Genomic DNA, 27,060 nt, shown 5'->3' with positions numbered 1-27,060 from the left:
AGTACGATAGAACCTCTATAATAAGAATATCAATTGCGCCATATAAAAATATTCTTATGTAAAAGTTATTCTTACATAGAATTTCACTTGGAAAAGGTAAACAATTAATTTTGATACATTTGTGTAAGAAAAACATGCAAATAAAATTATGATAAGCAAATATTTATCTAGAATTGTTTAAAATATTCATAAGATTTCTACTTCTTTTGTAACATATGTGCGTAAAAACTAGGTTTAATGTGACGGCCCAGAAAAATTTTCCCTTCCGATCGGCCGTGGAGTTCGGTCAACCGGCAAGTTCCAAATTCTTCGAGCTGCCATTTGAAATGCACGGATTGAAAACCAGTTTGTAAGCAAGAGTAAAAGTCATGCTATTATTAAACATAACAAAAGAAGTTTCATTTACATAAATCAGTTTGCCAAAAAGTGTGGAATACAAGATATGAGACATGAAACCATTTAAACATGACCCACACTTACTATTAATAATACTCTCTTTACAAACAACAACTTCGATAAGAAGCGATAGTATGAGTTTTCACAAACTAAAGCAATCGGAAATACAATATCTTTTTTTCATAAGCCAACCCAGATACATATGAATATATATGAACACAAAGTGATGTACTCACTTTGACCCCAAAGCTCACCAAGCTTATGCAAGCTTACTACCTCAATCCGACCTCAAACTCTATGGAAAACAAAACAAAACAAAACAAAAGGGTGAGCCACATCCCAGTAGAGAGTTAACGATACGATAACACGAGTATAAAGAATGCCCAAATACAATAACGATAAGATATCAAACTGAATAAAGCATAAACAATACGTTAAGTTGTTGAGCACATCTGAATCAAAGTATCATAGGCCTTGTAAGCCAATACACAATCGAAATCATCTAAAATAAGTGAGTTCGCAATAACCTACTGTGAGGGTCCGAATAACCAACTGTCGAGGTTTATCAGAAGACCACCCTATCGTCCTGGACGATCTTCTGCAGGTCACCATTAATATGGATTGCCCCTTGTGGGCCCGACAAACTCATCAGTAGGGTTCATAACCAAAAGGATGCTCAACGCAATTCATAAATAGTTCGCAAACATCGTTAAATACGAGTATCGAACAAATCATCAACAAATATTGATTCATAAATCAAGAAAGCGACTTACCTTAACTTTTCCCACATAAAGAAGATCATAAATACACTAAAGTATTAAATCATAGAGCTGGGAATAATCTCAGAATCAATGAATTCATTCAAACCAAGAGTTTGCACAAAAATATCGTTTTAAACCACTTACTCAAAGATATTACCATGGGCTTCGTTTCAAATCAAAATTTGATAAATCTTACCATTTTAGAAGATGGAGAATACCTCCTTTCACAAAAAAAGCATTAACAAAAATAAGAAAATCAAATAGTTTAGATAACAAGATATTTGGGCATAAGACAACAGTAGAACGTTTCTGAAATTCATATTGCAGAGCCTGTTTTCAAAGAATTGTGTAGACTTCGTTACACTACGAAAATGAGTGTTTCTTCGCTCATTTTAAAGAAGAAAACATAATATTTCAGATAAAAATGATAGTAAAAATCAATGAGTTTTATATATGTGTCAAAGTGTTTCAGCAAGACAGGACAGAAATCATGTTTCTCAGAAAATTGCAGTTTTGGCAGTCTACATTCAAAAACTCGTACAAAATTAATTACAAACTGAAATTCTGAAGCTTTGGTTCCGTTAAAAGCTGGAAATCCCCACTTTAACATAAAAATTATAGCCAAAAGTAATAAGGCACATATATATGTTTAAACATCTCAATAAACCAGGACAGATGTGCAGTTGTTCTGAAATTTCAGTTTTGATAGTACTGTATGTAATCGAAAATTCGTGTAAAATTCATTACACAATGGAATTTAGCAAACTTGGTCTTGTTAGAAACATGAGGAACTCTTCTTTGACATAAAAATCATAACCATAAGAAATACGGTATATATTTGATTTGAAAAGTCTCAAATAAACAGGGCAGTAACCAAGCTCTTCAGAAATTAAAGTTTTGGAAGTCTATACTCAAAAATTCACACAGATTTCATTTCCTATCGTAAATCAATGATTCTTGGATAGTATTAAATAAGAAAAGTCCATATTTTACCCAAAAAATATAACTAAAAACAAGAGTCACATGAACATGGTGATAATTTATCCCAAAAACAGGACATAAAACTGTTTTAGAAATCTTTGAAATGCTTTAAATTGAGTTTCAAGAGAAAGGAAATACCAATTCCAATAAATTGAGAATACCCATGGATAATTTTTAGAAGTAATACAATTTTCATATCAAATTAGAAGACAACCCAAACTTGTTTCATGAACCCTAAAATCAAATTCAAAAGGAACAAGCATGAATTCGTTTTAAACATCAAAAATCCATCATATAGAGTTTCATAAGAGTATCAATAAGCTTCAATTTCATTGCAAAGGAAATCAGAGAATTGAAATCATAAAAATCAATCCAAAAACAGTTTCAAAGAAGATTCCCCCTACCTTTGTGTAGCAAATGAATCCAAAGCTACAAAGGAATTAAACGATGTAAATTAAGCTTCAAATTCCAAGTTTTGTGATGGAATTTTGCTTTTATTTTCTATAGGAGAAAGAGAAATCAAGAGTGAAAAATAAAAGGATGAATTCTAATTGAAATTCATCAGAAAACGTTTATTAAATAAGATTAAATGTCTAAAATGCCCCTCGTGTAATTTTAACTCCACACATACTCATGGTAGGTGTCGCTTTGTCGCAAATTAGAGTATAAAAACTCTATTAACGTCCGCACACGCTATGGGCAGGCTCACACAAAGAGAAATATAGTTTTCTCAAGCAAAATCCAAATGTTTCTCAACCGAAACACAACGACAACTAGATTCACACTCCACATTGTGTTACTTCTAGTCATCCAATCCAAATGGATTGGGTTCGCACCCTAATATTTTGTTTAAAAGAACGTGGCTGTTACGTTTAAGTTTGTCGCAATTCATACAATTATCTATCGACAACTATATATTTTTTACTATAATAATTAATTATTCTTATATGGAAGTAAAATGATTAAAATGGAACTTAAAAAAAAGTTACTTATTCCAATGTGTAAAACTAGCCCAAACTGAGACCACAAAATTTCATTCTTGTAAGAAGGTTGTTGCTATGTAGAGTTTTCCTATATGGAGGTTCTACTATAGTAGTGAGAAGAAAAGTTCGACAAAATTAACCATAGTTTGTATATATTTTCTTCCTATGAACAATCCAAACGATAAATTCTTCGAAAGGAACTGGCTAACTTAGCTACATCCCCTTCCCAGATGATGAGTCTCTCATCATGAAAAAAGTACCAAACATATCTTTTATAAACTCTGGCACACTATTATAATACTCAGCTTGCAACCTAACACCACTGTTACGCACGCTATCCATATTAATTACAATATCAAAGTTAACCTTAATCAAATTCCTTTCATCATCACTGGTGCGTATTCATAAGTATTAACCAACATCTCATCAAATATATTGAGAAAACCATGAACGGATTCAAACTTTTTATGAATCAATATGGGTTCATAAACCCATATGGAGCCACTGAGTTTGATTGTTAATCCTATATAAAATCAGGAAATTGGCGCATATATTCCTTAGTTGAATTTTATATATACATATCTAACATTTTAATTAACAGAACTAGGAGATAGCAATAAATTAAAGAATTATATATTTCTGAGACAGTCACATGCATTGTTATATATAGGCTTAAATAACTTCTAAAGATAAGCTCTCTTCAAATTAGAAACTCAAATGTCTGAATCAGGAAACCTTCAAGTTAGAAACTCATATATTTAAACTAGGAAAACTTCTATATTTTAGATACTCATATATCCAATTAAATCCAAAATTACCAATTCTCTCTGAAATATAGACAACTAACAGAAAGTTCAAAGCTCAAACCGATGGGATGAAATGAAATGAGAAATTGATATAGTTATGTCTTAGCTCTCAGATGTTCCTGACATATTTTCTTTTTTCTCTTCTAATTTTCACACACAAGAAATGAAAAATTTATTTTGATTTTCTTTTCCGATTTTTGATAATTAAATTGAGCAGTTATAATGTGAAAATTTTTGGAGAAAAAAAAGGAAAATTGTTGGGATGTTGGAGTTCATCTTGAGCATAAGAAGAAATTCCGCGGAGATATTTGTAATAGGGGGTAAGAAAATAACTTGGCATTTTAAGTTGAGGATAAGAAGGTAATTGGCCATAACCTTCTCGAAACTCAATAGCCGATACTCATTACTGTAACGATTTCTAAACGATCAAAGTTTTATAACGATGATACGTCGTTCCGAAAAAATTAAATAACCATTAACAAAACGGTTATTGAAAATTCCTCGATTTCTTGTAGTGAATGAAGGTTAAAGAATTTTTTTGACTACATATTTCTATTTGACCCTTGGTACAAAACTAGTCAAGTCCACCGCATACAACATTTTTAGTTCCCCACTGATCATGTGACTGTAGAAGTTGGATGCAGCAATCCAGTAACTAAACATAGTTTACTTCTTGGGTCAAGTTGTTAGTCTACTTCCTTAAATTCATGTAATTGAACATAGTAGGTATATATATATATATATAATCAATCCTAAGCTCAATACACAATCTAGTAACAATTTAAGATATTGTCCATGTCACAATTACGAAGTTCAAAAGATAAGCGTTATACTTCGTAATTCAGTATACCAAAGTTGTGATACAACTTGTTTATTCTTCATTGACACTTTGATCACAATAAGATGATCAAGCCTCTAATACTAGATCTTCATATATATAACTTTCATGTTATGTTTTCAATCTAAACGACTTGAAAGTAACGCGTATAGAAATGAAAACAAGTCAAGTGTTGTATTATTATCCTCAAGTGGAAGAATGGTGTGTTCGTTGATATCGACATGTCTTCGGATTATCCAGGTTTTCAAAGTAATACTTGTGTATCTCAACATTTTTATACTTCGTAGTCTAACCTAACAAAGTTTATTTTAGTACTCTAATCAAACGATTTTGATTTCTGAGATTAAAATATGACAACTAATCTTGACATATTAAAGCTTGGCGGGTTCAACCTAGCCATGCTCTAAGAAGATGATAGTAGCACCGTACCGCGTTCTGAATATATATTATGTATAATTAGAAAACCTCTAAAAAATGTTGCAACAAGTACCAATGATATTTTAAGGTTTCAACAAAGTGAGCTTTGAATAGAGAAATAGATACTAAGTCATACTATATATAAAATATTGAAATATCAACTATATATACATGTATATAATTAGAGAAGTTACATGATCAACATGAGACGTCTGCAACAAAAAGTTTTATATTTTTAAATCTCATACGGAACATAAAATAAAAATAAAAATTTTATATTTCTCATACCTGATCGATGACATATAAAATTATGATATATTTATGTTTCTACAGTTGGGTAGAGGAAATTTTACGATTTCCGCATTTGTCAAAAATCCACCATCAACGTTGAGCAAAGAAAAGAGGGCGGGCGTTATCAAATGGTGGAGGGGGAAATAATGAACTGGAAGAAGATGAGTTGGTTGAAGGATCCGGAGGAGTGGACTCTTAGAGTTTCTTCAATGGTTATTTTGTATTTCCTATGTGACAACACAAACAAGACATTTTTATTCCAATTTTTCTTTGAGTTTAGGGGAACAAAATAATTAATCTCCAATGGTGTTTTTTGTGATTATTTTTTTATTCAATATAAATATTATCTTTAGTAATTTTAAGATTTTGTTAGAACTAAAAATTGTTATTTAATATCCTGAAATTAATTTTAGTTAAGCAAAAGCTTACTATGACAACTTGACATCTTCAAGGTGAAAGTCTAAACTAGACTTTCACCAAAAACTAAGCCATGTCATCTTTCCAAAGAGTTGGGGTTGGAGAAGAATTTCAGGAAAAATAAACGTCTAAACAGCTATCTTCACATACATTCATCACAGGAGCTTTTACATATAGGGGCGGAGCCAACCCACTGCAAGGGTGTGCACTTGCACCCCTGACCTGCTGGCTCGAAAGCCTATTTTTTGGTCCAATAAAAATTATATTCCCAAGCTTAAGACATTTTGATGGACCAGGAAAATGGAGGGAAATGTATTTTAAGTATGGTTCAATGACATTTTGATGGACCAGGAAAATGGAGGCTGTGGATTTTTTAAGTGATATGACATTTCGTCAGCAACTCTTGTCTGCATCAAATACTTCAGTTGCTGATCTTCCATCCTCCTGCAATGCTGGTTCCTGGCTTCCTGCTTAGGTCTGAGAGCAAAGACGGGACAGAATGTTGGCCAGCAGTTCCATGGTTGTCCTGGTAATCAGGTATATGAAGTGTATAACTCTAAACCTCTGGTGCATTCCGAGCATAGACGGACTCCTCTAGATGTTTCATCTTGCATTTCACTGTTTACCGTATCATATTTTATTGCCTTCGTAAAATGGAGGTCTGTGTTTCAAATGGGTGATATATTATTTTTCTTTAGTCTTACTCACTGGAACTTTTTCTGCCATCTAAGAGTAGTGAAGTGTATGAGTCTTGACAAGTGTCTGACTTCTTGGCAGGTTGGTGTTCTTATAGGAAAATCTGGAGAGACCATTTGGTTACTGCAGAATAATTCAGGAGCTAAAATTCAAATATCAAGAGATGCTGAAGCTGACAGCACGCAGCAACCAGGCCCGTTGAATTTATTGGAAATTTGAAAATATGGATAAGACTGAGAAATTGATAAGGGATATTACTGCAGAGGTATATTGTCCATTTTTATCTTTTCTTAATGTAGCCTACTGTAACATAATTTCTCTTGGTTTCTTCGTTGGTCCTTTGATATTCTCTTCACATCATTTCAAATATCAATATATATGGGCGTATTATTGATACCTTCCTGCTTTCTCTTAGGCTGGCGCAGGAAGTTCTCCATCCCTTGTTGCCTGAGGTTTTATTACTGTGCCGGCTAGTGGACCTGCTGATCAAATTCAGATACGGGTTCCCAATGAGAAGGTTTGGTCCTTGTTACTTTTTTTTTAATCAGTAAATTAGTACACGAGCAGTTTTGACCAAAGTTCGTGGATATGGTCACTCAACAACTTTACAGTGTCTAATTTACGTGCACATTTTATATGCAGGTTGGTTTTGATAATTGGAAAGGGAGGTTAAACTATTAAATCCTTACAGACAATATCTGGAGCAAAAATTCAGGTAATTGATTATGTTAGGCTTTATTTGCAGTGCACCTTGAGATGCAATACAAGGACTTAGATAACAAATATCCGTATGGTTCTCATTTGTTTGAGTAGTTGTCTGCTTTGTCCACCAATTATCTAACATTCTGTTTCTTTTATCTTATTCCACAGCGTCTTCCTGACAGTGATCAATCGAAGGACAGAATTGTGCGAGTTACGGGTGACAAGAAACACATTGGGATTGCCACTTTCCCAATATCCTTACTGATAAAATGTAGAAACTTAAACACTCGATGATGGTCGGAGATATACGAGCATAGTTATAGTTGCTCGTATAGAGCTCCTAGAAAAACTAGAATAGTTGAAGCAAGAGTATTCTCTGTAATTCTCGTTCTTATTCGTATTCTTGGTCAGCTTTACAAATGAGACTATCACTGCCTATTTATAGGCAGTATACAACCGACAGCACACACTCTGGTTCTAACTAGAGTCTTCTGATCTTTATCTTTAACTCTATCTAGTTTTTACCTAACTTTTGACCACTCTTACAATTCTAGAGAATTCACTTTCTGGTTTTTTCTTAACCCAGTAACTAGTTCACATTACAACCTAACTTACTCCAGCTAACTAGTTCACTTTCTGCCCAAGGTGCATATGTCAAAGATTGTGTCAACTTCATCTTTAATTTCTATATAGAAATAACATAGCACAGTTTGGATAATTTTGCCTAGGTAAAGAGTGGTCAGGATTTGTTTAGGGAAAAGATAAATCTACGGTCATGATTTGTTCAGCTTTAGTGTTAGTTTAAATGTTTTAGTAATTGGTGTTGTCTCACTAATTTCTCATAATAAATGGCTTATTAAATTTTGTTTCTCCTAATTAAACTAATAAATGTATATTCCATTAATTGCTTAAATGATATTTTTAGTGTTTTATTAAATTGGGGTCTTATTAATTGTTTATGATGAATGATTTATTAAACTTTTATTTCCCTTGATTAATTTAATAAATACATAATTTCATTAATAAATAATTTTACTCAATTGAAAATGTTAATGTTTGTTTCTCATAAGTGATGGTTGTGATTGGGAATAAAAATGCATCTAACGGGCTCAGATCACATGTCCCGTATTTTTCCGTCTCTTCCTGTCCTAGCCAACGACAGTACGCCACCTGTTTTTCGCTATATTTTTTTGTTTGTAAATTCATGACGAGTTTATATTCACCTAACGTCATTGTCGATCATTAAAACTATCCTTTCTTTGGTTCTTTGTCTTTTCAAAGATGATTTTATATCTATTCCTCTCTGATAAACTTAAATAACATGTTAAAGATCGTAAAAACAAGGACTTTTATATAATGAGTGCATTTTTTCTTTCTTTTTTTGAGAAAAAAAATTAAAAAAAAAGGGGAATGTCGCGGAGATCCAAAACCACAAATCCAGTTTCATGTGTTCACATAAAAAAAATGTTAAGTTCACGAAAGATTTGTTTTAAGTTGAGAGAACGACAATTCAAAAGAGGGTGAAAACATGAGTGGAAGAAAATTGGTGGAAATATGATTAAGAAAGAAAAAGGGCTTATAATTTAGAAAACCTCTGAAGAGAAACAGAAAGGTTTAAGTTTCGAACCCAAAACTAAAATCACCATCCACATATTACTACTCATACAATTAGTTCTCTAAAATCTACCAATACAATCGTGTAAGACTCTATTGTAGATTTATAAAATGAAGAGCAAAGTACAATCGATAGTTAATCGAATGTTTCTTTCGATTTAGGATTAGGATCCAAAGTATAATTGAAACTATAATTGTTTGGATTGGGATTTTATGTTAATTGATTGGGGAATTTATCATATATTTACTAGACTGTAATGACTATATAAACAAAAATTTTCGTGAACATCATCATGAACAATGAGAACCATGAAGACAACTGTGTCATATTAGACGTCGTTATCTATTACTTAAATATTTTTAGAGAAAACAGGTGGCGCACTGTCATTGGTTGGGTGGTGCAATGTCATGTTAAAAATAATAGTAAATAAATTACTCTACTAATGGTTATTTAAATACATTTTTATTAACTAATACTTAGATTTGGTAATAATTATATAAATGGCCATAATGGTGGCTGTGGTGGGGTTCATGAGCAGTGGAGATGACAAAAATATTATGGTGTTATGGACGGTAGTTGCGGAAGCTATTTCGGTAGCAAGAGTGGTGATGGATGGTGTTTTCGGGTTGGTAACTATTGTTGAACAACCTTGGCCAGTTAAAAGTAAAATGCACTTATGTCCTTCAATTACACTAGCAGGTATTTGATTAATTTTTTTTTCTGTTATTCCAAATCGAGATAGTTGCATAGTCTTATATTACTCTCATTTTTTTATTTTTACTTTTCTTATTTTTATATGACTTTGAACCTCAATCAAAACAAACGACAAAAAATGACAATTATGGTTATTTCATCGAACATGGTATGGTTTTATTTTGGATGTTCTACCAAGCTTTCGACAAGCACAATTGGGTGGCGATGGGCTTAATCTCAATTTTTTAATGGATTGTGTTATTTTGAAGTTCATTTACCCGTACATGTATTTTCCATGGTCGCTTTATTCTTTATATTCTCAAACTTTGATCATATTGCTAAATATTTTATCTCAACTTTGTTGTTATGGATTTTTAAAATGTTAGTCTTTTGTGTACATAATACCGTGGTTTTAAAACAGTACTATTATAAATGATAGAACAATTATTTCTTTTGCGTACATGTTTACTACTATAACTCTATAAGATAATGCAAAGAAGATATTGATAACGCACACATGTTTACAACTATTATTTTGTCATCGAGACTCTTTTCCTACCTTATTAAGAGGATTTCTCGGGCGATCTCACATGATTTTAATTTTTGAGGCAACAAGCGCAAAAATAATGCCAATTGATTGTAAGAATTATTACGAATTCAAGAGATTTATAAGGCGTTTCACACAAAAATATCCCTTACTAAATGTTTTAACATTATTTTTATTCAATGATGGATAACAGAGTCTACTGGTATTCAATTTTTTGACGTTATTTAGCTAACCATGGTTTCATCATTTTTTATGCAGGGAATAACCGCACATTTGGAATGTCAAGATCGTAGAATGTATATGGGTTTTTGAGGAAAATGAGATCTTATTGAATTCGTAAGAACATAAAATGTGATATTTATTGTTGAGTCCATACTAGGTTTTAATATTTTTGGACTATTTTTTAGGGGAAAAAAGTCAATAAGGATCTGGACATTTTTAAGGCCTAACCAACAATTTGGACGGATGAACTCAGGCGACGTAAATCTATGTTTCTGTTTTGCACGGTCATTAAAATAAGGTAAATTCGGAAGTGCAATATCATTTCAAATGACCCATAAAATACCTTTGTAAACTTTAAAACACATAACAATTTTTTTTTATTTTTTTGGAAAGAGAGTGTAAAATTAATTATGATTAATTCGTGACTTGAGGATACAACTCTAACATATTTTGGAAGATGTAAAAGTGTCAAACATACTAGAAATAAATCATATATGAGTATATGAAAAAGGATTTATAGATTAAAGACCGTAAATATCAATCAGTTTTTTTTTCTTTACTTTTGATAAAGAGGACAAAACGACAAATAATAAGTATTAATTATAATATCAGAACACTGGAAACTGATATCAAATAGAATTGTGCCTCTTCCGTTACGGCACGGGTTAAGCCCTGGTCTTCTCTTTAAAACAGAATAAGAAACTACAGCTCCACCACACACAATATCTTCATATATGCAATCCAATTTACCGAGTCTCTGCAATCGATCATCAACAATTCAATATGCTCATAGCCAGCTGCTTCAAACAATTCTTCGTGAAATCAAACTCTTCATCCAGAATTTATCAACCTTCCACTAGTGCCCTAGCAACACTAAGAAACTCAAACGATCGATAATTCTCACATGAAACCTACTAATAGATTTATGCAATTCTCGCTACACCATGCAACTGAGGCAAACTTGAGTTTAACTTCTTCTTCAATTCCTTCGACTACGTCGAGGACAACATGATCGAACTAATGACAACCAGTAACATTCACAATTATTCTCCGTTGGTACTTCGAACAATTTTAAGGATCTTTGACGAATTCAATTTTTGCATCTTTACCTCTTCCAAAGTACAAACCATTCAACTTGTACTTCAAACACAATACTCTTGTTTCCTTTCAACTTGGCTTGCAAAGCAAGCACATTCAAACGGAAATCCAGCAAGGTAATCCCAAACAGTCCACAAAAGTCTCAAATAAATGAGGTAAAGATGAAAAAAATAACCAAACACGTTTATCTTGCTACTTAATAAGGTTATGGAATTACTTACCCGAAGCTATGCAAAATACATAGGGTTTATGCTTCAAGAAGTATACCAACGTCAAATCCTCCCTTCAAGTAGAGCTTCAACCTCAAAAGTGTATCAATTAATGGATGTGAAACACTTCAACTACATTCTTCATTGAATAATTGATACTTCAAACGATGCTTTGTCAAACTAGAAAGTCCATCTCTTCAATTTGATGCAAATCAAACGACCTTGTTACCAAGATTCTTCACATAAGGCTACACAATGATTTTCTGAATTCCAAAGTAACTCTGATTTCAAACCGACATAACTTGATTTTACAACAAGCCTATTGATGCATATTCTAGGCTTTTACTTCAATCTATAAGTATGTCTTCTTCCAAAAATCCACTGCTAATTCAATACACCACGTTTTTTTGACGGAACTGTTACAACCTGGCACCATAGTTCTAAAACTGTCACCAACCTTCACCACAAATTTTCAGAACTATCACGATTGTTCACCACAAATTTCAGTCAAAAAACGTCACTTTGTCTTTGTGTTCTTCTTCAAATTTGACATCTTATTTGACATCTTAACATATCGTTTCTGGCCCAGTTCAAACGAGCAAACCCTAGATTTGAAGAAGCTAAACCTAAGCTATGATACCAGTTTGTTGTGCCAAGAGGTTCATATTGTTCCTCAAGGCATTCCAGGATCTGGCATCAGAAGCGGAAATTAAACATTCAACGGAAGCTAATGCACGTAGAACATACAAGACACATAGATTTACGTGGTTCGGCAATGGCTTACGTCCACGGGCAGCAGAAATTCACTTTGTGCATATGTCAGAGAATACACAATGCACATGACACTCAACACCCATTCTTCTTCTTCACATTCTCAACTCACCTTCAAATTTCCCGCAACTCTCCCAGCCCCAAAACCATGAGAGGATCTACATATTGCTAATGGAGAGATTATTTCTCTTCTTTGTGAGGAGATGTCTACAACCTAAGGGTTTAGACAAGATTTGTGTAGATGATGTAGATACCTATAACCTAAAGGTTATGCCTTTATTTATAGGCTTACAATACTTCGATTAGGAAACCAAGCACTCTAATTTAGGAAACATAAACTAACTAAGAATAGGAAACACTTGTTTAGATAGAAGTCTAAACATAATTCTAGAAATTAGTCAAAACTGATTTAAGAAACCAATTAGTTGTTTCCTAGAATCGAGCCAATATCTAACATGAACAATATTTACTGCACCAGTCCGCTGTCTCAGTATCCTTATCGCGTGAGATACACCCTCCTAATTTGTAACATTGATGGAGCATTTTCTCGGCTATGTGTATATTGGTCCAAAAATAATAGGTGCTTTGAAGATAGTTTATTGTAAGCACATTATTCAGTTAGTTCTTAACATATGTCACCTTGCACTTCCTTTGTGCCTCATTTTGCATGTCTAACCATATTAGGTCACTTTTCATGCCATGTTTTCTTGAATGCAAGATGCAAGCTTCTGTGAGTTGTGTCATATTTTTATGTTAGAGACTTAATGTTACATTATGTGTGAACTGAGCTTGATCCAAAATGTTGTATATATTTTGCTTGAAATATATCATTGGTTTTACAAGACATGATGTGAATCCAAAGATCTCTTGTGGCTGTTTGACTTGAATATGCCAAGAGCAAGTCACGTTTGTTTAATAAAACGTCAGACTTCTGAATTTCGCTTATTGCCTGTCTTGACTAAACCATTTGGACTCTCTATATTTTAACATCTTCCTGTGAGGGGGTCACCTCTCTCTGGTGGATATAATCAGCAAGGTTTTCGTCCTCGTGGGGTCGCCTGTGGTCCATATTATTGGTGTGGTCCTTGCGCTCCCGCAGCTACACATGGATCTGTCTATGATTATCTGCGTAGGGGAAGACTGCATCCATCTCATAATCCGCATGATGTGCCCACCTTCCTCTTATGGTGGCTAACCTCCACAATCTGGTCGGAGAGGGGGTGGCTTCAATGGTGGTTGGGATCATCAAAGATCTTCAGGTCCTGCACAGCCTCATCGTTCTAATGGTGGTAATGGTTACGACTTACAATTGCTACGGCCATGGGCAAGGCCAAAGTGGTGATTATGCAGATGATGCTCCAACACATGCTCCAGTCTACAATGCAACCCATGTTTGTGTCTCTGGCTCATCTTCCCAAGGAAGCTATTATGGCGGAGCGCACCCACAAGGTGGTCTGGAGTATGGCCATGGGCATCCCCCTAATTATCAACTAACCGCTCCTGCAGCAAATCAGGGATATGTATATGGGTACGAGGACCCAAAGTATGCCAGTTCATAGGATGCCTGTGGAGGGCATTGAAATTCACAGCCAGGGGGGGGATATGGTGCAGAATCTCCAGTTAACTCTCAGCTGCGGTATGGACGATTGCAATATGATTACTAAAAAATGTCAAATTTCGAAACTATATGGTTTTAAGTTAATTTCAAATTCCACATTGAAACAATTTTTCATAATGTCGAAAAGGCTCTTGATTCTTTCTTAGAACGAGACAAATTTGTATTACAGTGAACTCAATTTATAATTTAATCAAGTTCATAACATTTGTCACACAGACTTGTATATTATTATTGATTTCAGTAATTGAATTTTAATATGCATTGGGTTATTATGCCTTCAATTCATGAACATTGCCAATCTAGCAAGCTCTTGATGCAGCAGAAACAAACTTGAGGGTGGAGAAGTTTGGATTAGATATTAAAGCGCTAATTCAGTGTTCACCTTCATACACACTTATACCTCTTTCATAAAAACATTGCCAATCTAGGCCCTTCATCAATAATAGAGATAATGTGTTGGAGAAGAAATTGGGGAAACTATGCAAAAAAAAAAAAAAAAAAAAACTAGGTATCAGTGGTTTCGGTTAAAATGGATGAATATGGTGAAATATGAAAGAATAGGCGAATTTTTATCCTGAGAAGAAGATCGTGCTGGGAGATGATGATTTGGGTATATGTTCAATGATCCAAATTTTCTGCTCAAACCCGAAATGATGATTTTTTTTTGAAGCAAATGAAGAATCACACGACCCAAATACATCAAATAATCAGGTATTGTGTTAAGGAACTCGAACATAAAAATTTACAGGTTATGATCGGAAAAACATGGCAAAAACCCCATTTTTGACCTGCCGAGTTTATACTTCTGTTCTAAGATCAGTGTAAAATCGGTAGCTTTGTCAATTTTAAAACCCACTAATTATGAAATAGTCCCAATTGAAACTTTTTTATGCCAATTTCGAAATTTGAATTCCTATGCAATAATCGAGAACATAGCCCCAAAGTAAAAGAAAAAAATAAGTTTTTAGCATGTAATTGGCAGCATTAGGATTATCACTTTTTGCCAATTATGGTACTTGTACAACTAAATGAAAATTTAAACTCAAACGATTAAGTTGTAATAGACAGCTTAACAAAACAAAGTCTGCTGGTAGTTGTTTGAAAATTAGAAATGTCGATTGTGCCTTTTTTTTCTATTGTGTTAACATGTTACTATTTTATGTAGATCGTTAAAGGTGTCATATTCAAATTCTTCCGAAGAGCAAACAAAGCTTAATCTATTTGAAGTGGTTGGCGAGATGTGTAACAAGTATATATGAGAATCAGAGCAAAGGATCCAAGGTGTGGAAAGAAGGCGGAAAAGAACTACAAGGGTAATTCTAATAAAATTAGATGCCTATTTTAGATTATCTTCTATATAAGTTGGATAATAAAGTATGAAAAATATTTGGAGTTGCTAATGATCGTCATAATAATGAAGATCTGAAAAGTCTTGTTGGACATGCAATTGTTTCCTAAGTTGAAATTAATATCTTCAATGTGGACTACAAATTCTTGCCAAAACCAATCGCTGGTCAAAATTCGCTTAATGACTCAAAATGCTGATATGGGGAGTAGTAACATTAGAACTCATGATTATTCAAAATACGCACTACTATGAATGAAAATATTCCCATGTCCAAGTTAAGCATCATAACCCCAAAATCTACCTCGTAATTCAGTATACACTGACTAAATAAAATCCTTTCATAACCAGAAATTTATCTCGATCACCCCCTAGAAAACATTGTTTTCCAAAATCAACATCATTAGTCACAATTTATCGGGTGGTTTAAGATTTCCTTAGTTAAATAAATTGGGCTTTTATTGTGTAGTTATACCCAATAGTAAAAAAAAATTGTTTAGGATTTGAAATAACTATCAGTTTGGTCGAACAGATATTGAAAATTGTCACTTACATGTTGTACATACACTATAAGTTACACACCATAAATTAAGTAAGTATGTTTGGATACTCAGAGTGTTTGGATACAACTTGAGAAATTACTTTTCGGACTTCTAAAAGTTAAAAGGCAAGAAGTTAGAGCATCTCCAATGGAGTATGAGTATTTATCATATGTGGAGACCTAAAAATAAGGTATTTAATAACATAGAATCCAAATACAAATCTTGTTTTGATAAGCACTCCAGTGGTAGTTGTATCATATCTATTTTGACATACTTGTCGCTTATTTATAGAAACAAAATATAAAAAATTAACTAAAATAGTAACAAATTGATGACGTGGGTATGGATGGGAGTCTCCAAAAACCCATACTCTCCTCCAAACTCAAACTTCCACCTCATATTAAATTTTGATTATCCAACCACCACTTGAGAGGTTTCTTTTGTCGAGAGTTTCTAAAATCCTAGGTGGCATCAATATTTTTTAAGACCCATACGCATTGGAGATGCTCTTAGTTTGACAACAAGATTCAACATAATTTCGAGAAGAACAAATTAAATTTTTGCGAAGAATTTTTTTTTGTGCATTTGATTTCTAAGATTAAATTCGTCTTTTAGAGAAAAAGAAGTATTTCTACTTTGGGTATCTAAACATCATCTTAAATAAGAAGTTCTCCCGCTTCTAGAAGTGAAATAGCGTTTTAAAAACCAGAAGTGAAACAATTCACAAAAAGGTAACATTCTTGTTTTTAAAAACCATTTTGAAATTTTATCGTCAATCTAACTTCCAGCTTTCTTATTTCTAGAAGTCAAAAAATAACTTCTTCAAATGTATCCAAACACAGTATAAAATTGCATCCAAAGAAAAAAAATAGTTTATGTGTTGTTGTCTTGTTTCTTTTTCTCTTCTATTAAATCGATGATTAACTTCTTACTGTATATGAGATTGATGGTTTATAATACAATTCATTTAATCGATCCTCCATTTGAGTCAAAAAATATAAAACTTAAGAATAAATTACTACATCTCTGTATTAAGAAAAATAATGAAAGAAAGATAGAGGAAAAGGTATACGATAGACTATACTAAATAAAGAGTGAGATATGAAGGAGTAAATGGCAGTGAAGAGACTTCGATTACGGTTAGAGTCTTGTTCTATTCGGATACTAGGAGTTGAAGTATTTCTTTTTCTCCAAAAGAAACAAAAACATTTTGCTTCACCAATAGTTAACTTGTTTGCTTATATAAGTCGTTTTGAAATAATAACTCTAAACTAACTTCTAGCTTGCTAGGATACCATTCAAGAAGTTGTGTTTTGAATTCTGAAAAAAAAAGTCAGAAAGTTGTTTGGGTATATAATTTCAAAATGACTTCTAAATACGTGGTTGTGGGTCAAAAACCCACCAGGACCCGTTGTTATGGGTCGAGTGTCCTACCACTCACCAATCCCCAATGCCCGACCCAATAAACGTTGTTGTAGGATCCCAAATAGAGTACCATGTGGGATAACCAAAACCTCTACTCTCTTTTTTTCTCCATTTTCTCTCTCTAATAAATATCTCTCTTTTTCTGGTGTTTGATTTCTATCTTCATCTCCATTTTTCCTTTAATGTTGTATCAACACAACCATGTCAAGAAAAAAGTGTTTCACCACAAGGACTGACGGTTCCCTACAAAAATGTCAGAAAATGATTGGTTTTTCCTTTCCTATTGTCCATTTTGTTAGAATTGCAATTCTAAATTTTTTATTTCTTCTATTTAGGTCTAAATTATTATGATTTATCAAGTTTAAATTTCATTTTTTACATAATTAATTGTTATCAATGTGTTATTTTGAATGATCGAATGAAAGATTTGGTTCAGTTTGAGTAAAATCAAACCTATCTACGTAGGATCAATAACATCATTACAACAACTGATCCTCAAAGACTAACCTAATTTATCTAGGAAGTCTTGTAGTAGTTCATAATTCTTAGCGAGACTCTCTTGAGAACTTTTCAAGGACTTCTTCTTAAGATTAAATTTCCAGTCCTTACTTACATGATTTACCATATAGGTTACGACCTGGTTACTGATATAATCTACACAGGTTTCACCCCCGACGATAGTGATCCCATTCACAAAGCTAGCTTGTTGGAACTCTCCTCCACGACACTAAGACCCGCACAGATTTCCTATATGTCATCATTAACTTTTGTTTTTATCATATTCTAGCCTTAAAAAATTAAGAAGAAAAAGAAAAAAAAAAACAACAATAACAACAAATTGATTAACTAGACTGTTAATTATTAACTAAAAGACTGGATACATTAACTAAAAGACTAGATACATGTGCGATGGATCAAATTTGGAATTAGTTGCAAACCTTGGAGTAGTAGAATGCTAAGTACAAAGATCAACATTTTCAGAGAATGAGCTCACATTAATCCTTTCATCATTCAATTCCAATTTCAACTTGTTTCCAAAACAACCTGCCATGTCTAACACTATCATTTCCATCAGTTTAATTAATTAGATTCAAGACCTGTTATATGCAATCTATCAAAATCAGCCTTAAAAGTTAATTCAGTCTAGTTGTCATCACTCGCATCATAGTCGTTACTTTTAATTTCAGCTCCATAGGCTATGTTGTTATTATGATATGAGAAAAAAAGAAAAGAACAAAAGGATAATTAACATTCATTGTTACTGTTAAAATCAAAATTACATACGCATAAGCCAATTTCCAAAATTCTGAAACAAATAAAACATAAGAATTGAAAAAGAAGAGGTTGTAGAGAGGACTAGTTCAACAAATTAATTTTACTTTTGTATATATTACTTCCCATGAGCAATTCGCACAACAAATTTCTTTGAAAGCATATTGGCTAACTCGGCTCCATTTTTTGTATAAAAGAAGAAAGAAATTGAGAGGCGCTCTTTTTATGATAAAAAAAACATGCATTCATCTTAAGTATTTCGCAAGAAGAAAATAAATAAAACAAAGGGTTTGTTTCCGATGAATTTCAAGTATCCTCTTATCAGATGATTGATAAGTCTTCGCAAACAAACACCCAAACATCTCTTTCATAAATTATTCCTCACTGTTGTGATATATATCCGGCAAACTAACACCATTATTCCACATTTTAATCATATTCATTGCAGTATATCAAAGTTAACCTTGATTAAATTCTTTTTGTGAATTCTAAACATGTTATTAACGACATTAACCAATAACTCAACATATATCTTGAGTAAACAAGGAATTCATTCAAATTTTGTAAACCAATTTGGATCATTCATACACTTATAAAGAGTTACTGAGTTTGATTTTTGGTCCTATATAAAAATCAGGACATTGATGTATATGTTCCTCAAATGAACTTTGTACTATAGAACCTCTATATAACTATATCAATGTAGACATATATAAATATTCTTATATAGCGGTTATTCTCATATAGAGTTTCACTTGAAAAAGATAGACAAATAATTATAAAACATTTTTGTAAGAAATATATGTAAACAAAACTATGATAAACAAATATTTATGTGGAAGTGTTCAAAGTATATTAATAAGACAAGTAGAGTGCACTTGCGTTGCACGTCGGTAAACAATAATTTTTCATTTTTCATCACTCCTGAAATAACATAACACTTCCTATAATCGCCTAAAAAAAATCCCCTCCACTCTCGCATAAAAATAATGGTTTCTCATCCTTTGTTTTGTACTTAACATATCCGAAACAATGAACAAAATATAAAAGAAACAACATACAGTTAAGTAGCATGATTCGGCCATTGGGTATTATGAGGAATATTTAATAATATGTCTTGTTGTTTGGCGGCTAGTGTGACCCAAGTGATGGTCTGCTGGTTCGCGCGGCTGCATTATGTCCGCGACTCATATGTCTAAGAGACATGGAAGACTGCATATCTCTACCTCATAAGAACATCAGCCATAGCGTTTCCATATATAGGTGTTATTTTTAGCTTTAACAAATGAGATTTACATAGTTATTAATTAAAATTATCTAACAGTCACAGGTTTTCTATGTCCGTTGGCATTATTAATCAAAGCGTACCCACCCTCCGACTCTGAAAAGGGTCATGAAACCTACTGCTGAACTTTATGCTCAGACATTTTTGTGAGGGTTATGAATAAAGTGTCAATCACTTCAACCTAGCCAATACATCGATAAATAATCAGTCGCGTTCCAAGTAAATATAAGTGGACAGAATCTTATGATGTCAAGTGCTAGTCTCATGTCGTCTATCCAGTTAAATATTTTCAAGCACCTGCCCCTTAATGAATTTTTGTTATCTCTCGAGCTATGACACGGATTCTACAAAAACCAGATAGTGTCATCATTAGCTAACATGTCAACAACTCAATGTTGATTTTCTTTTTCAGACACAAAATATTAATAAAGCTTTCTTAAACTAAGCTAACATACAAAATAAAACTACATGAAAGTTGTAAGTGTTATTTAGCTACATAAATACATGACTCTATATAATCTCTTCATGGATGTTGTCAACTCTCAAATCTATGACACACTTCCTCCAAAATTCGGATAGTGTCAATTATTCTAACCAGTCCATGTTGATTTCTTTTTCAGATACAAAATATCGATAAAGCTATAATTTTCGTTTTCTAAGCTAATGTCTAGAATGTAACTACATCAAAGTTGTAAGTTCTATTTATAAACTATAAGTCCACCAATACTACCATAGAAACCCATTACTTTCATCTTTTGCCAATGTGTACCAAGTAACATTATGCACGACAGGAAAAGTTGTTGGCTGCGATATTACTACAACGTAAGAACTAATTCTTAGTGTTACCTTGAATCACCAAAAAGTGAAGATGTTTCTTACAAAAACTGATTAAACTTGTGTGGAGGAACAAATAAAATCCAAGTTGCAACTGCATTGGCAGAAAACAACAATTTTTTTCTTCAACATTATATGTTGAAATCTAAAGTTCGTTGTTACAAATGGGAAGTAAAGTATCACCTCAATCAACTGAATTTTGTATACATAATTAATAAAATGTCTTGTTTTACTAAACTGATTTCACTATTATCTTATGTTGATTATAATTCATGCGAAGAATAAGTAAATGTGAATCTTTTATAATGAAATCGTTTTACATGCATTAACAAAGTTATTACCCAAATCTGATAAAAAAATAAAAAATTTCAAAGTATATACAATAAAGGGATATGAAAGGAAAGCCAACCATTAATGGAACTTCATCGAATATGTTTTATGTGCAGAATTTTGTTTCATAACCAGGTATTCTGCACATACAAACGTCTGACTTTTGGGGTGGCATGAGAAAACTATGTCGAGTAAAAAAATGAACCAATTTAAGTTTTCAAAATAGAATAATAACATGATGACAATGGTGACGCATCGGTGAACCCAAATTGGAAGTCGATTTGGGTGGAGATGAGAATCATCAATTGAGTTATTGCTGACCTATAATTAATTTGGAGGAGAAAATGAAATCATTCAAAACTTGATTTGGGGAGAAGATTAAGTCAATCGAAATCAATGAATTGAATTAATCAAATAATACTCTATTGTTGGTGATGGTGAGGTAGTCATGGAGAGGGTCTTGATTGTGACGGAAAGAAAGCGCTATGTTGTTGGTGGTGAGATAGTGGTGGCGTTGCTGGTTATGATGATAGTGGCGGTGGTGCTGGTGATGATGATAATGGTGGGGGTGATGATAACGATGGGTGGTGATGGAACTGAAGACGAAAGAAAGCGTTTCATTTTGGAAAAGAAGATGGAGGGAATTTTCGGGAAGTAACGACACGGAAAAATTTTCTGTGACAGGAATCTATAACGAAATATTTTTGTCATCCAACGGTCTAACTTTGAAGAGGAAACATCCAGCGGCTGATGTTAGTTAAGTTGAGAGATTTTTGATTAGTGTTGCTCTCATTAGGGGGGGGGGGGGAGGATTTCTACTTCTATTTTTAAGTGGGTAAAAGCTATGTTTACTTTGTCACAATTCATACAGTTATCAATTGATAACTATATATTGTTTACAATCCAATCAGTATAACAAGGATTCTCGATTTCGTTTTATTGATGTCTTTGATTTGTAAACTATATGGGGCACACATGAATCATCCAGATAACAAATGTGCTTATATTTTTGAATGAAAGGATTTAGTGGATTCCTCCATGTTATATGTATATATATGTAATTGTCTTCTTTGAGTTTGAGATTCACAAAGCGAGTTAGTTGATTCAAAACATGATAAAGCGAAGTTGCAGTTGGATTTTCCATTGATGAAGAAGCTGGAAATTATTGGATCATTTACAAATCTGAATCCAATAAAAAATATTGAAAAACGCAATGAGATGAGAGAGATAAATAAAACATCTTAAAAAAACAATTCACCAACATTAGGAGATCAAAATCAACAACATAAAAAAAATCTTGATTAAGAAATAAAAAAACAAATGTTGAGATTTAATCAAGAACGACGAAGAAATCTTCTCTGAACAATTCACATTCAACAGTCAACTAAAATAAAATAAAATAAAATGAGAAAATATAGATAAAAAAGAAAAGAAAAGAAAACTGGGATCGAAAAAGAGTTGAAAACGCAACCCTAACCTATATCATACAATAATAACATGTGTTCATGGTGATAAAGGTTTGATAATGATAGCAATGACATAATATTTATACTGTGATTAAAAAATTTACTAACAAGACAAAAAACATACTTATACAACATACACGTGGTGCAAATATTATAAATATAAAATAGAATTCATTATCCTACACTGCTACATCAACTTATCCTGCACAACAACTCTATCTTCATACACCACAGTACTAGCTATGTCAATACAATCTAGTAAGACATGTTTGAAGTTTTAATATTTTCCTGTGTATGATATTGTCTTGGTTTGAGCACTTCTTGATTTTTTGGTTTATGAACTTTGGATCCTTTTCTTACGAGTCTCTTTTAGTATTTTGATTACTTGTACTCTTATTGAACAAACTGTTGTTATTCAAACGATAACTAAGTTGATGTGCCTTTTTGATCCTTCTTAGTCTCATCACTTTATCAATTTCGCGAGCACGAGAGACATGTACTTGTATGCATGGTCTGAAGTGATCGGGGTAGGTTAGGCGGTGACGTGTAATGTTTATGGTGGCTATGCTTTCTCAGAGGTTGAAATGACCTGACATTTCTCAGTTTTTCAATAATTGTGTTAGAAATAAAATTGTTTTTTGAGTGAGGGGTATGTTGATAAGATTTTACAGAAACTAGCTCCTGCCACCAGTAACTCGCAATCAGAGACATGAATCAATCCCAAAAATACAACTTGGTCCTGATAGCGATACCACTAGCCAGAAAGATATTGACTTCCCGAATAATCACCCAAGCTTGCTAGATAAAATGACGTATGAAATTTTTATGACATTTTGGGCCCGAAAGTTCACTTCAGCACGGTTGACCAACGGGCCACATGCTCAACGGCTACTATTCTCAAAACTCTCGAGTCAGACACAAACTCAGAAATTCAAAAATCAAATGTGGGACCCACTCAGCCAACGTCCTCTTACCACCAACTCCTCCCCATTATGAAAATCAAAAATGAAAATGACTTTCCTTTCCCCCCTCCATCCCTCTGATGAAATGAAATTGAGTATCCAGCGGGAACAGTAACATCAAACCTAATTAATTATTTTTTATCAAATCTCCCTCTCTCTTTGTTTCGATTTCCTCCTCCTCCTTCTTCTTCTTTGATTAGTGTTCTTGTAGACGCCATGGCGAGGAAAAAGCATTTCGCCCAAAGGTACACACCTGGAGGTACATCTCTCTCTGTGTCTTTCTCTCTAACTCTCTCTTTAAAGCTTGATTTTGGTATTTGATCGATGATTTTTTCCTCCAGAAACCCTGATTATTTATTTTTTCACATTTTTGTTACAGGTCGTCAACAACTACCACCACCACCAGCAAGTTCTAGTTCTGATGCGGTACTCTCTCTATCCTTCTCTATATTTCTAAGATCTAATTTTCTTTTTAGTGTTTTTTTTTTGTGTGTGTTGATGTTGTTGTTGTTCCAGGGGGGTAAGAAGAGGTCATACAGACATAAACCAGGAACCAAAGCACTTCAAGAGATACGAAAATTGCAGAAGAGTATTGATCTGTTATTGCCTAGAGCCCCATTTGTTAGAATTGTAAGTATGAATTTTGATTTTTTCTATTACGTGTGAAATTTTGATTTTACTTAAGTTGCTTTCCAAGTGTTTGTTTAAATGCTTGAATTAAAGATTTGGTTTGTTTTTGAATAAAATGAATCTGACCTAGAATGTGATCTGTTTGGGTTTTTACTGGTTTAGTTAGTGCTCTGTGTTTTGATTTTATTACATGGGTGTGTGTTGTTAAATGTTTTCTATTGTATGTTTGTGTTAGGTGAAAGAGATCACAGACAATTTTAGTAAAGAAGTTAATCGTTGGCAAGCAGAAGCTTTAACGGCACTTCAGGAGGTATATTTTGGTGTTTGAAACTATTCAAGTTATTCATTTATGGTGGTGTTCATTGCATCTTTCTTTACTGTTGTGCTGTCAAATGTGATACAAAATTGTATCTGTAGTTGCTATGATAGGTTATGGTACAAATGCTCGTGAAATTTAATGTAAATCACCTAGTACCAGTAGCATCATAGAACATAAAGACTACAATTACCTCAACAATTGTGCTCCAACTGTTTTGTCGAGAGTTTAACGACAGGGCTTAGACTAGTATAGATGATTTAGTTTGAGGATGCGCTATGTATTTTGTCAAGTCCAAGTCATTGTGACTCAGAAGTAGCTGAATGTGCACTGTTTTAGTCAGTTACAACTAGAGTACCTATTTTTCCTGCAAACTTGGACAGGATAGACCAGTTTTTCCAGACTAGTACAAGGATCAAAATATACAAAAGGGAAAATAATGATCGAAGATTTAATAGCAAATTTTCCTTTTTCTTAAACATTTATTTGAGAATGAGTTTAAAGGAAGGGAGCAGGAATTCTTTATGTTTCCTTAGATATCTCTCGAGTAGATCTAGCTGCATTGTTTTCAAAATATTCGACTTAAATTTGGTAAAGTGGAGTTCCTATTACCAATAGTCAATCATATTTTTTTAACTAGACAAAAATCTTTGACCTACAATATATTGTAAACCAATGTTATATCATGTGAACCCTCTTAACTTCTCCTAAGATGTTTCCTATGTATTACGTGTCTATATGTAAACTTTTCTGTGTGTTTGTGCAACTGTAGGCAACTGAAGCTTTTCTGGTTGGTACATTTGAAGATGCTCAGCTATGCGCAATCCATGCGAAACGTGTGACCATCAGTAAGTTAAAAACTCTGATATGGAGGGTTTCTCTCCATAATTTCTTTTTAGATTCCTAGTCAAATCCTCATGACAGAATGCTCTTCATCCTCGTGTGTTTTGCTTCTTCTTGCACATATAAATGACGTGTATAATGTAGTTTTAACTGTTGTATCTTAAAAAATTCTCTTCCATTACAGATGTTATAAAATTCAGAACTGACACTTTTTGTTGAATACGGCAAGTAATAAAACACTCTTAATATAGTGAAATCCGTGATGTTGTTAAAACCTTGCTCCATGCCGTTCTGTTATCATGTGAACTACCAAATAGCACTTTGCTTAATGCTAAATGCTAATTCTGCCCCTTTTCCTTAAAGCAACAAACAACCTCAAAACATATTTTGAAGTTCAAACCATAGAGGAAAGAGAAGTGCTTTGGGTGTACGACCTCAAGTTACTTCTGATTAGTAACACATTGTTCTGTCTTTTAGTTATCCTCAGTTTTGTCAAATCCTCGGGTAATTGAATGTAGATGCATAAATTCCTCCTCACTTTTTATTAAATTTATCTGCAGGAGATGGAAATATTCTGTTTACTCAATGCACGGCATCCACCAGCTCAACTTTCTCTAATTAGCATTATCTTTTCTATTTTTAAGTCTCCAGTAAACCTCTCTAGCTAAAACCATGTTAGATCTGCTTCTTTTGTATGGTACTTAGAGAATGGGATACCTAATCTGGATTTAGGGATAAGCTTCAATCATGAGATCCTATTTAAGTATCTAGTCTAATCCTACTTCTTTTGTAACGCAATCATCCCTGTTATTCTTCTGTCTTTTAGTTATCCTTCACGTTGTCAAATTTTCATGTAATTGATTATAGATGCATAAGATTTCTCCCTACTTTCCATTAAGTTTATCTGTCTGTGGGTGAAGGAAATATTCTGTTTACTCAATGAACGGCATCCTCCAGTTCAACTTTCTTTAATCAGCATTATCTTTTCTATATCTGAGGTCTCTAGTAAAGCTCAATCATGTGATATTTAGAATGGGACGAATACCTAATTTAGATTTAGGGATAAGCTTCGATCATGATATCCTATTCAAGTTTCTAATATAATCCTACTTCTTTTGTGTAACGCATTTGTCCCTGTTATTATTCTCTTAATACCGTTCTTGCAATTGATATTTGCTGCTTCCGTTCAATAAGAAAATTCTGATCTTGAAGAATATAGCTGGCATTATTTGATATTTACTTTGCTTTTGTTGCAGTGCAAAAAGATTGGCAGCTAGCAAGAAGGCTCGGTGGGAGAGGTCACTATGGCTCTCAGCCATGGTGAGAGAGCTGCATCAGCCACAGTCTAACACCTATGTGCAGTTTTCAAGCTCTGACATTAGTATTGTGTTGTTGGTATCATATTGGTAGTAAACCCCTCATGTGTGTATGTCTAACTTAACTAGGATTCAGTCGAAATGTCTTAAGAAGCTGGTAGGTAGTCAGATTAAGATTTTACTGTGTGTAACAGAAGATGCTTGAAATGTCTCTCTGATTCATTGATGCAGTAGTAGCCCTTACCTGTTATTGAAGAGCGAAACTAGTTTGAACGGTTGAGAATTTCAGATTATCTTTTTAGTTTTTGTGCAATTGCTATTCAATGATTTCGGTATCTGGTTGTTTATTTGGATTTTCGCCAAACAAATATTGTGCACCAAAAAATGTGACTCCTTGTTTGACAAGGTCTCACTCAGCACTATGGTTTTAGAA

At 33.3% G+C, this 27,060-nt stretch overlaps 1 protein-coding gene and 1 long non-coding RNA gene across 2 annotated transcripts; one reads left to right on the top strand and one right to left on the bottom strand.

The window, feature by feature from the left end:
• Positions 1-458: 458 nt before the first annotated feature.
• LOC113339744 lies at positions 459-2,626 on the bottom strand. The gene is made up of 2 exons (XR_003355110.1): positions 928-2,626; positions 459-691 (listed from the first exon to the last, which is right to left on the bottom strand). It is a non-coding gene; the product is annotated as an uncharacterized LOC113339744 (long non-coding RNA).
• Positions 2,627-23,581: 20,955 nt separating this feature from the next.
• Positions 23,582-26,954, top strand: LOC113339297 (histone H3.3-like). Its single transcript, XM_026584594.1, has 6 exons — positions 23,582-23,781; positions 23,902-23,948; positions 24,039-24,152; positions 24,388-24,462; positions 25,241-25,316; positions 26,568-26,954. Exons 1-6 carry the CDS (start codon positions 23,739-23,741, stop codon positions 26,633-26,635), a joined length of 423 nt encoding a protein of 140 aa, XP_026440379.1. The 5' UTR covers positions 23,582-23,738; the 3' UTR covers positions 26,636-26,954.
• The last annotated feature ends 106 nt before the right edge of the window (positions 26,955-27,060 follow it).

This window comes from Papaver somniferum, unplaced genomic scaffold (genome assembly GCF_003573695.1).
Source record: "Papaver somniferum cultivar HN1 unplaced genomic scaffold, ASM357369v1 unplaced-scaffold_21, whole genome shotgun sequence".
Lineage (NCBI taxonomy): Eukaryota > Viridiplantae > Streptophyta > Magnoliopsida > Ranunculales > Papaveraceae > Papaver > Papaver somniferum.
Note: the sequence above shows the minus strand (reverse complement) of the source record. Positions and strands in the feature narration are given on the sequence as shown.